Source organism: Lycium barbarum, chromosome 5 (assembly GCF_019175385.1).
Source record: "Lycium barbarum isolate Lr01 chromosome 5, ASM1917538v2, whole genome shotgun sequence".
Classification (NCBI taxonomy): Eukaryota; Viridiplantae; Streptophyta; class Magnoliopsida; order Solanales; family Solanaceae; genus Lycium; species Lycium barbarum.
Window position 1 is genome coordinate 59,814,494 of NC_083341.1, and position 11,408 is coordinate 59,825,901.

The 11,408-nt window shown below is 41.7% G+C and overlaps 2 protein-coding genes across 2 annotated transcripts; both read left to right on the forward strand.

Moving 5' to 3' along the window:
• The first annotated feature begins 6,557 nt into the window (after nt 1–6,557).
• LOC132639427 (uncharacterized) lies at nt 6,558–6,890 on the forward strand. Its single transcript, XM_060355871.1, has one exon. The coding sequence runs from the start codon at nt 6,558–6,560 to the stop codon at nt 6,888–6,890; it is 333 nt and encodes a 110-aa protein (XP_060211854.1).
• A 95-nt stretch (nt 6,891–6,985) lies between these two features.
• Nucleotides 6,986–8,016, forward strand: LOC132639428 (uncharacterized). Its single transcript, XM_060355872.1, has 2 exons — nt 6,986–7,058; nt 7,625–8,016. Exons 1-2 carry the CDS (start codon nt 6,986–6,988, stop codon nt 8,014–8,016), a joined length of 465 nt encoding a protein of 154 aa, XP_060211855.1.
• The last annotated feature ends 3,392 nt before the right edge of the window (nt 8,017–11,408 follow it).

The window sequence follows — 11,408 nt, forward strand, 5'->3', positions numbered from 1 at the left end:
AAAGTTCCGCCAAAACCAACATAGCCAGAAAATAGATTCTACTAGGGCCGATCAAAACTGCGCCTATTATTCAGGCGGGAATGGACACAGCACTGAAGATTGTATAAATCTCAAGCACAAGATCCAAGATTTGATTGACAAAAGGGAAATCATCTTGGAAACTGCAACCCCCAATGTGAACACAAACCTATACCCAACCACGGGAACAATGGAGTACACATGATCGAGAAAAATGAAGATTGGGAAGCTTGAAGAGCATTAATCCCCAAAGTGTTCGAATCCTTGGACCACACAGTGGCTTCCCTTACGATCCAGGAGCGTCCAAATTTCAAGGCTCTGATCCCAACACCAGAGACCGCAACCACAACACCAAGATTTAAAGCTTTGGTCCCGGTACTTGTAGTGGCCCAAGTAGCACAACCGAACAGTCCTACAAAATTCGTTAATATGCAAGTGGCTATGGCCCAAGGTATGACCCACTCCGGGAGATATTACACACCTGAGGAATTAGCACAAAATGCTGCAAGAAAGGAAAACACCTAAAGGAGAGCGATAACTGAGGGGGAAGCTGAGGATTTATGGCGGCGCATGCAGCCGAAAGATTACTCCATTGTTGAACACTTGAAGAAAACACCCGCATAAATAGGAATACTATCGTTGCTAGCCAGCTCCTCATCACATAGGCCAGCCCACATGAGGGTATTAGACAAAGCATACATACCGACCGGTACAAGCAGTGAAGATCTGGCCGGGTTGGTAGCCCATATCATCGAAGAACACAATATCTGCTTCTCCAAAAAGGATTTGCCGATAGAAGGAATGGCCCACAACAGAGCCCTTAACATCACCTGGAATGTCACGGCAAAGCGGTAGGAAAGGTTCTAGTGTATAATGGATTGGGCCTCAATATTTGCCCTGCTACCACATTGACCTAACTTGGCTGCGGCATAAGTAAGATCCGTCAAAGTGGAACGAACGTCAGAGGATTTGACGGATGTCCAGCGACTCTCTTGGAGAGATAGATCTGCATATCCAAGTCAGACCCGCATCCTTCACAGCATAATTCCATGTCATGGTAATTACTACAAACTACAATATGCTCTTAGGAAGACCCTAGATACACTCTGCCAGTGCAGTCCCATTAACTCTGCACCAAGCCATGATATTCGAATGACAAGGACAGGAAATCATTGTGGCGACTAAAAAGGAGGATCATAGATATCCCTACGACATTGTCCCTATGATTGACGGAATCCCTCGCTCACCCAACTTTCACGTGGTAGAATATGTGGGAGCCACTCGTGCAGAAGAAAAGGTCAGTAAGGCCATGCCCGCAGTATACAGGATGATCGCTTCCACTATGCTGAAAAATGGTTTCAAAATAGGAAAAGGTCTGGGAAGAGACCTTGAAGGGATAACGAAACATGTCCCAATCCCAGAAGAAAACTACCACTTCGGCCTAGGGTATACTCCTAATGAAGATGAGCTCACTAGGGCAATAAAGAGAGAGCCCAAAACAAGGAGTCTGCCTCATCCAATCCCGGGTGTATACCAGTCATTCCCCAGAAAGATGTTGACGCTGAACGAAGAAGAAACGGACGAGGGTCTCGAATCGATATTTCAGGAAGAGGGATGCTACGCGGTCATTGTGGAAGATCGAGAGGCGCTCGCATCCGTAATCTAAGACCAGGAGAGCACCTGAACAATTGGACATCCACTCCCCTCTTGGTTCCTCGGTAGAGAGATGGATTTCTTAAAAACCCTTTTGCTAAAAAAACGTGACATCGACCTAGGCCCTAATGATCACCTTTACCTAAAACTACGTCGTAATGTGCAAAAATGGAAATGGTCCGATGTTGTTCCAAACCAAGACCATAGTTGTAAACATCTGCTTTTGAATGAATGAAAGCCTCGATTTTCACAAAATAGCTATCTTTATTATATAATGACAACAATAACAATAATAAAAGTATTTCAAACTAAACGCGCATAATAGGTAATAATAAGCCTAACCTTACTCTATCTCGCTTTTTTAGTAATAATGATAATAAAATAACCGAAATTGTCATGACGTGTCATGAAACGAACGAGGAGGATGGGCCGCAGGAATATGAGGAATACGATGAATCAATGATGATGCCAGATGGACTAGCAGAAGAATTGGAAGAGCTAGAAGAAATGAGAAAACCAAATATGGACGAGACTTAGATAATCAACCTCGGTAATGAGGAAGATGTCAAGGAAACATGAATCAGTGCCCATCTGGGTGTTTAGCAGAAAGAAGAGCTTGTAGCTCTGCTAAAGGAATATGTGGACGTCTTTGCCTGGTCGTACGCAGATATGCTAGGTCTAAGCACCGAAATCATAGCCCATATATTACCTATCAATGAGGGTCGCGCCAGTCAAGCAAAAGACTCAGACATTTAAGCTTGACTTGAGCATCAGGATAAAGAATGAGGTGGAAAAGTAGATTGAGTCCAGAATAGTGGATGTGTCACGACCCGTCTAGAGGGTCGCGACGAGCACCCGGTGCTAGCCCACTCGGGAACCCCTTAACTCACTTTTATTCTTACATCTAGGTGAGCCATACAATAAACATATAAATCTATTCGTTCATCATACCAGTCCCATTGGACGACAATGCCTTTATATAATGATTGGCATCTATGCCACATCAACGTACATGAGCCGACAAGGCTATCAAAATATATACAAAATATGGGCCGACAAGGCCAGACATATCTAACCATATACAAGTGACTACGAGCCTCTAAGAAGAGTATAACATAACACATAAGCGGGACAGGACCCCGCTATGCCCATAATATGTACACAAATGAATAAGTACCCAAAGCTATGGCTCCGAATGAAATGGAGCTCCGCTATGTAATCACTGAAAATGTAGCTACGAATCAACTCTGTCTCCCTGGCCACCTGCGGGCATGACGCAGCGTCCACAACAAAAGGACGTCAGTACGAAGAATGTACTGAGTATGTAAAGCATAGTCAATATCAATATAGAAGCATAAATAGCAACATAAGAAATAGCCTAGGATGGGAGATGGAAATATCATCATCATATGCACTTACTTGCCTTTCATAGGAACTTTCCATTTCTAATACGTATTTGTGTACATACATCACTATCCGTATTCCACCGTAATACCCATACCATAATTGTGTTCGTATTCGTATACATGCCCTTATTCATGTTCATATACATGGTCATATCATATTCGTATTCATATCATATACATAATCATGTCATACACATAGCATTTACATAGCATACCCAACCACGTAGGATCGGTGTTTCATGTACCTGACCATATATAGGCTTGGTGATCATACATACCTGGCCAACCAAGGCTCAGTGTTACACGTACCTGGCCCTACCAAGGCTCAGTGTTGTCCACACCCAGCTGCAGTGGTGTGCGCGCGTTACGTAAATATGTATACATATACATCTATGCATATACTACCTAGCCATATAAGCTCGGTGTTCCATAATTGTCATACATATACACAATAGCTCATAAGCATCTTTACTTTTAACCCCATTATCATAGTCGTCATCGTTATTATCATTATAGCCATCATCAATACCATTACCACTATCATCATCATTCATTTCATCTACCGTAATAGGCCTACTCGTCATGCGAGGAACTTAGTACAATCGTAGCGTATCAAGAATCATGAGCTTACAAGCTCGGAAGATCAAATCATTTGAAAGACAACATACTCGTATAGAGGATTTAGATGTTTGGCCAAAGAACCATGCCTTATGAAAGAAGGGTTAGCCTTACATAACTTTTTCCGTTCGACTATTTATCGCTTGTACGCTCCCCTTCAACAATCGCGTTTCTACCTTCATTAAAGTCATACTATCATTAGAATCGATAGCTAGCATCTATGACTAAAACTAGAGAGAATCGGACAGCATCTCCTCCATAACGTATCTCAACTCCCAAACGTCAATAATAAATTCACGATGCCATAACAATAGCCATTACTCATTCACATTATCCATATTTTTAGACTTACATTCAATTCATCCATAACCATGGCCATAACACACACGACGTCCATTTACATACATTGTTCATCTCATGTTCTCAACATAATTTATATCGTATTTACATCACAATACATGAAGACCCATAGCTCAATTCATACTACTTCTCAAATGACACTATTCCATATTCATGACTTATTTTTCTATACCCTTCTACAATCCAAGTATTTCAACTCTTAACTACCTTAAACAACATAGAAATATCATGAATCTTACCTTAAATGTTGTAGGAACAAGCTTTAGTTGATAATACTCCACTTTGAGCAAAACCGTAGTTTATCTCTAGTTGGATTTCTTGACCTTAGATGATCTTGATGGTTTTCTTGCACTTGATTCCCTTGATTTATGTTGTTGATCACCAAATATCCTTGAATTCTTATGGAATTTATGTAGAGAGATGTTCTAGAGAGAAGGGGTGTGATGTAGAAGTGAAATGAAATAAGCCTTGGTCCCCTTATTTAATGACTTAAAAATCTGATTTGAAGTGCCCAGTGGTCGTAAACTTGGTTTATGGTCCGTATTCCAGTTTACAGACCGTCCTTCGTGGTCGTATTTAATCATATCAGAACCAGAAACTCAAGCTGAGATGTGGTGATTTACGGACGCAGTTTACGGGCTGTAAACTACTTTACGGTCCGTATTTTGGGTCGTTTTTAACCATTTTCTCATTTGGCAGAAAGTTGAAGTTTTGGAAGCCAAAATACGACATGGCAGTTTACGGACCGTATACCACTTTACGGTCCGTATTCCACTTTACGACCAACTGGACAGAATGCAAACTTGCAACTTTTCACATTTTCAAAACCTATAATTATTCATTACGGAGCATAACCTCTCTCTTATTGCGATTGCCTTCGGAATCTCACTTAGGGTCGTCAAATGTTATTTCTTACTCGTGGAAACATCGTACACTCGTACTAATCACTAGTTCATTCACTTGCGTACCAATGGAAGATTTTTCCGAGGTGTAACAGGATGTAACATCCTACCCGACTTGGGTGGCCAACATAGTGCCAGTTCCCAACAAAGACGGGAAGATCCGAATATGCGTAGACTTCCGAGATCTCAATCGAGCCAGTCCAAAAGACAACTTCCCACTTCCAAACATCTACATCATGATGGACAACTGCGCCAAGCATGAGCTGCAGCATTCGTGGATTGTTTCGCCGGATATCATCAGATATTCATGAGTGAACAAGACACTGAAAAAACAGCTTTCATCACCCCTTGGGGAGTCTCCCACTACAGGGTGATGCCATTCGGCCTTAAAAATGTCGGCACCACGTATATGACAGCCATGACCACCCTGTTCCATGATATGATGCATCGAGAAATCAAAGTTTATATGGACAATGTCATCATAAAATCAAGAGAAAGTGCAGAGCATACAGCGCTCTTGCGTAAGTTCTTCGACAGACTTCGCAAGTTCATTTTAAAATTGAATCTCGCAAATTGCGCATTCGGAGTGCCCGCGGGAAAATTGCTAGGATTTATAGTCAGTCGTAGGGGCATCGAGCTAGACCCGGTCAAGATTAAAGAAATTCAAGAGCTACCTGCCCCCTAGACCAAGAAAGAGGTCATGAGCTTCCTGGGGAGGTTAAACTACATTGGATGGTTTATAGCTCAGTCAACTTTGATTATAGAGCCAATCCTCAAGTTGCTCAAGAAAGATGCTCCCACAAATTGGACAGAAGAGTGCCAAGAGGCATTCGACAGGATTAAGAGATACCTTTCCAACCCTCCGGTCTTGGTACCACCCAGGCCAGGGAGTCCTCTGTTACTGTACCTGTCGGTATCGGAAAAAGCCTTCAGGTGCATGCTCGCCCAGCATGATGAAAAGGGGAGAAGGGAACATGCCATCTACTACTTGAGTAAGAAGTTTACCTTTTGCGAAGCTCGGTACACGCTGGTGGAAAAGACCTGCTGCGCTTTGACCTGGATCGCCCAAAAGCTGAGGCACTACTTGTCAGTGTTCACTACTCACCTCATCTCCCGAATGGATCCGCTGAGGTATATTTTCTGGCAGCCAATGCCCATAGGAAAATTAGCCAAATGGCAAATGTTTCTAAGAGAGTTCGACATCGTGTACGGGGCACAAAAAGCGGTCAAAGGAAAAGCCTTGGTAGACCTACTCACGGAAAGTCCCGTAGATGATGAACTGGAGCCATTACGGACTTTCTTCCAGGACGAGGAGGTGATGACATAGAAGAAGAGGTGTTGGAACCATATGCAGGCTGGAGACTGTTCTTTGATGGAGCGGCCAACTACAAAGGATCGGGCATTGGGGCCGTATTAATATCAGAGACAGGCCAGCACTATTCGATACCCGCGAAGCTCAACTTTAGATGCACTAACAATATGGCAGAATATGAAGCATGCATCTTAGGCCTCAGAATGGCATTGGATATGATCATACAAAAATTTTCATCAACTAAGTGAAGGGAAATTGGGTGACCAAAATGATAAAATACTCCCATATATGAATTTGGCACAAAGGTTGTGCAGGAGATTCAAGAATATTGACTTCAGGCATATGCCAAGAGCTCAAAACGAGTTCGCAGATGCGTTAGCCACGACAACATCTATGATCCAACATCTTGACAGCGCCCACATTGATCCGTTGGAGATCACACTAAAGGAAGAACAGGTCCACTGCACCTATGTAGAGGAGGAACCAGATGGCCAACCATGGTATGTCGACATCAAGACCTACTTGAAAAAAGGAGAGTATTCGTTAGAAAGTTTGGCAAACCAGAGGAAAACCATCAGGAGGATGGCCAATGGTTTCTTCTTGAACAAGGAAGTACTGTAGAAAAGAACCCCGATCTCAATTTGCTCAGATGCGTGGATGCCAAAAAGGCCACGAAGCTGCTAAAAGAAGTGCACGCGGGGGTGTGTGGACCCCACATGAATGGATTTTTCCTCGCTAAGAAAAGTTTGAGGACAGGGTATTACTGGATGACCATGGAGCATGATGCTTGTAAGTTCGTGCAAAAGTGCCATCAATGTCAGGTACATAGGGATCTAATCAAAGTTCCACCCTCAGAATTGCATGCGATGAGTTCTCTTTGGCCTTTTGTGGCGTGGGGGATGGACGTCATATGACCCATTGAACCACCGGCCTCCAATGGACACCGTTTCATCTTAGTCGCCATAGACTACTTTACCAAATGGGTGGAGGCCACTTCTCACAAATCAGTGACCAAGAATGTGGTAACGGACTTCGTAAAAAACAATCTGATATGTCGTTTCAGTATACCGGAATCTATCATCACGGATAATGGCACCAATCTAAATAATCATTTGATGAAGGACATCAATGAGCAATTCAAAATTAGTCATAGAATCTCTACCCCCCTACCGACCTCAGATGAACAGAGCTGCAGAAGCTGCCAACAAGAACATCAAAAGGATTTTGAAGAAAACGATTGACAACTACAAAAATTGGCACAAACAGTTGTCTTACGCTCTATTGGGATATAGAACCAACAACCAGAACTTCCACCGGGGCAACTCCATACCTCTTCATTTATGGTACATAAGCAGTCATACCCGTGGAGGTAGAAATCCCTTCACTCAGAATTATCCAAGAGGCAGAACTGAAGGATGCGGAATGGGTCAAGAACCATTATGAACAATTGGCCATGATAGAGGAAAGACGAATAGTGGCGGTGTGCCACGGACAGCTGTACAGACAGAGAATGTCTAAAGCCTTCAACAAGCGGGTCAAAACTCGCCTTTTCCAGATCGGACAACTCGTGCTCAAACAAGTCTTCCCCCACCAAGAGAAGTATAAAGGGAAATTCGAGCCAAACTGGCAGGGACCATACATGGTCAGGAAAGTACTTTCAGGAGGAGCTGTGGTGTTAGCCGAGATGGACGGGCAAGAGTGGCCTAAAACCATCAATGCAGATGCACTCAAGAGATACTATGTTTAGGGTCCTATTTTTCTTGTACTCACATTTCTGATTTATTCGTAATCGTACCCTTTTACTTGTAACCATACTAGAATAAGGGCAAAACAAACCATATATGCAATGACCTGATTCCCCACGACGGGATACGTAAGCAGTCCATACCGGACCCGGTCGCTCTATTAGTAAAACCAAAACTCAATTACTTTATTCAGAACTACGTTCAACCTGAATTCCTACTATGGCAGGATACGTAGGTGCTCTCGAGGTCAGTCGTCATAAAAGAAAACCAAAAATCCCTAGGAAACCTCAAAGATAGTAAAAGCGAAAAAGTCAACAAAACTGGGGACACGAGGGTTGATATAAGAATCGAAAAATAGAACCCTACACTAGGGCAGAATTTTTAAGGGTACCTCAAAAATTCCTATCAGATGTGGTCAACAAGGAAATGGCTGAATAGAACCATACACTAGAGCAAGGATTATCTGCTCAGCAAAACAACATAAGGGACGACCAGAGCGAGTCTTGAAACTGGGCCAGAATTTTTGAGAGAGGATCTCAAAAATTCCAAGTCGACAACCGCGTTATAAGGAAAATCGATAGATTTTCGTTCAAAAGGGACACACGTCATGACACAAAACAAAATAAAACACTGCTAAAAAGGGAAAACAACGCGTATTTTATAAATTTTATTTTTTGAAAAATCTCAGTACAAATACATCCCATAAAAAAAACACCTCTCGAAATACCGAGCACAAGAGGGTTCAAAGTGGAATCAAAGAGGAGACACCGGGCAGGAAGGTGACCGCGTTAATCGGCTTCTTAGGAAACTCACAATTTTCTGTGGATGTAGGTTTTTTTCCCTCTTTATAGGGCAACAGCAGAGCAAAGGCAAGAGCCCAAACGGAGGAAAAATATCGAAAGAATCACAACGGAAACATGCAGTAAAAATGTATCTTACCCAAAGGGTCACAAAGAGCGAACGACAAAGACACATCAGACCAAAAGGGTCACAAAGAGCAAGCGATAAAGACACATCAGGCCAAGAGGGCCACAATGAATGAGCACGAAGACATACTAGACCAAAAGGGTCAGGACAAAAACAAAGGGAGATATCCGACCAAGAGGGTCACAGCCCACAATACGGATGAAGGATAGATCATCCAGCCACAAGGGCCATATCTGTTACTTTTAAATTCTTTATTTTTAAGTTGCCAAGAGGGTCATTCATACAAACAAGCCAAGAGGGCCATTCATACAAACAGCCAAGAGGGCTATTCATACAAACAGCCAAGAGGGTCATTCATGCAAACAAGCCAAGAGGGCCATTCATCTAAATTTCCACAAGAATACCTGCATATTGTCAAAATCAGGAAAAGGGCGCGCATCCGCCCGAAAGGAGTCAATTGCCGAGTGAGATCCAGACAACTTGCGGAGCAAACATGGAACTTTTTCTTATGCAGCCGGTCAAGATAGGATGGCCATGAGAGTCAAGCTTTTTGGCTGGGATTCAAAAGCCATCCAACCTCAGAATCAGCCACTACTTGTTCTATTTCTCTCTTGGATGGCCTTAGAATCAGCCATTACTTGTTCTGTTTCTCTCTTTTCTTTTGCTTCAAAAAATCGCAACCGGTCGGATACACACCAGGAAGTCTAAGAGTACCCCTCATAAGGGACTTACCTCTCTCCAGCGTGTTGAACTACACGTGACTTGATTCCCAGGAACCAGGGATATATAGGCAAACTCAAGCCCGAGAGTCGGTCACATCCTAACAAGACTCCTTGGGACACCTAACCACTATGTTGGAATGCCCAGGGAGTTTCTCGCAAAACACTTAAAAGTTCCACTTGAGTCGAACCAAAAATGGCCTGAATTCTCACACGGCATGAGATATGTATGAAACCCGGAAAACCAGGGTCCGGCCATGTATGTGGAAGTTGTATAGAGGTGAAGGGTACAATAAGCTTAGTCAGTTAAAAATTAGGATTAGTCAAATTTCGTTGCTCAGGGATGGTCCCGCCATCCCCGAACATCGAAGGGGCAGCTGTTGACACCTAATTTTTGACCTCCCGTAAGCCATTTCGATCACTCAGGGTCCCTGGGAAATGAGTAAATAAGTTGAATGTCTCTAATAGCCTTAAATGATTTTTACAAAAATGCTCAGATCGATATTTCTTCCTTTTAAATCAGTAAAAGATTTTTCTATGCATCATGTTTGTTTAGAGAATGATAAATGATTTTCAAGACACTTGGTTGAATTTATTTTTTTTGAAAAGAGGAAAATAGAGAGAAGAGGAATCCTTGTTTAATCATTTAAAATTATTTTGTTTGAAATTTCCCTTTTATTTTCTACCTCTAAAATTTGGATAATTTAAATAGTTTAGGTAATTAATTATTTACCTTTTATTTACTACTCCTGATATTTTACAAAAAATAAGTATAATCTCCCTTTAATAATTTGATTACGCTAGATAATTAATTTAATTATTGCAAAAACTGTGCCCCTTATTATATATATTTTCCTTTTTCTTTCTTAATTTTGCCCGGGTCACAATTAGTTTAATTATTCTTTCGTTTTAAAGAATTAGCTCATATTTTAAAAAAATTTAGCCTGTTGATATTTAATTTAAAATAATATGTTCAAAATTAGATTTAAAGGCCATCATTAAAATAAGTATGTTGGGCCAATTTATTAAAGTTTCAGGCCCATCAATTAATTAAACCGACCTTTGAATTTATTTCTGTCTTTTCTTTATTATTGTAAAATACATGGCAACTTTTTTTTTTCATGGATTTAATCTTCTTTAATTATAATTAATTAATAACTAGATATACCAAGCATATACACCAAGCATACACACACATATATCATATATATGTGTATACACTTGGTGTATACACAAAAAGTGGCCCATTTACTCCTTGGGGATCGGTGGACCGAGCCCAACCCAATAGAGGTTGACCCAGCCTAAGTGAAATAATAAGGGTGGGAGGGGGGGGGGGGTTATTACCCCTTCACTTCTATTTTTAGAAATTAGAAAGGGGGCCAAACACCCCCCTTCCCCTTTCTCTTTCCTCCTCTACGATAAACCCTAGCGCCGCCTAGGCTCGTCTCTCTCTTGCATCGCCAAAAATGGCAAACAACGCAGAGTTTTCAGACCTCAGCAGCTTTTGCATATTCAAATGCATGCAACAATCAATGGTTTGTACATTTCTCACACAAAAATGTTCCAAACACGGTATAGGTCACTTTTACCTTCGATTTTTTCTTTTAATTTTTGAATTTGTTACACGTTTTCTGCTCTGTTCTTTATTTTCACTATTTATATTGTCGTGTTCTTGTTCGATTCTTATTGACTGAGTACGAATGGGCCAGATCGAGTAGATCATGCTCAGATCTGGCCATACGCTTTTG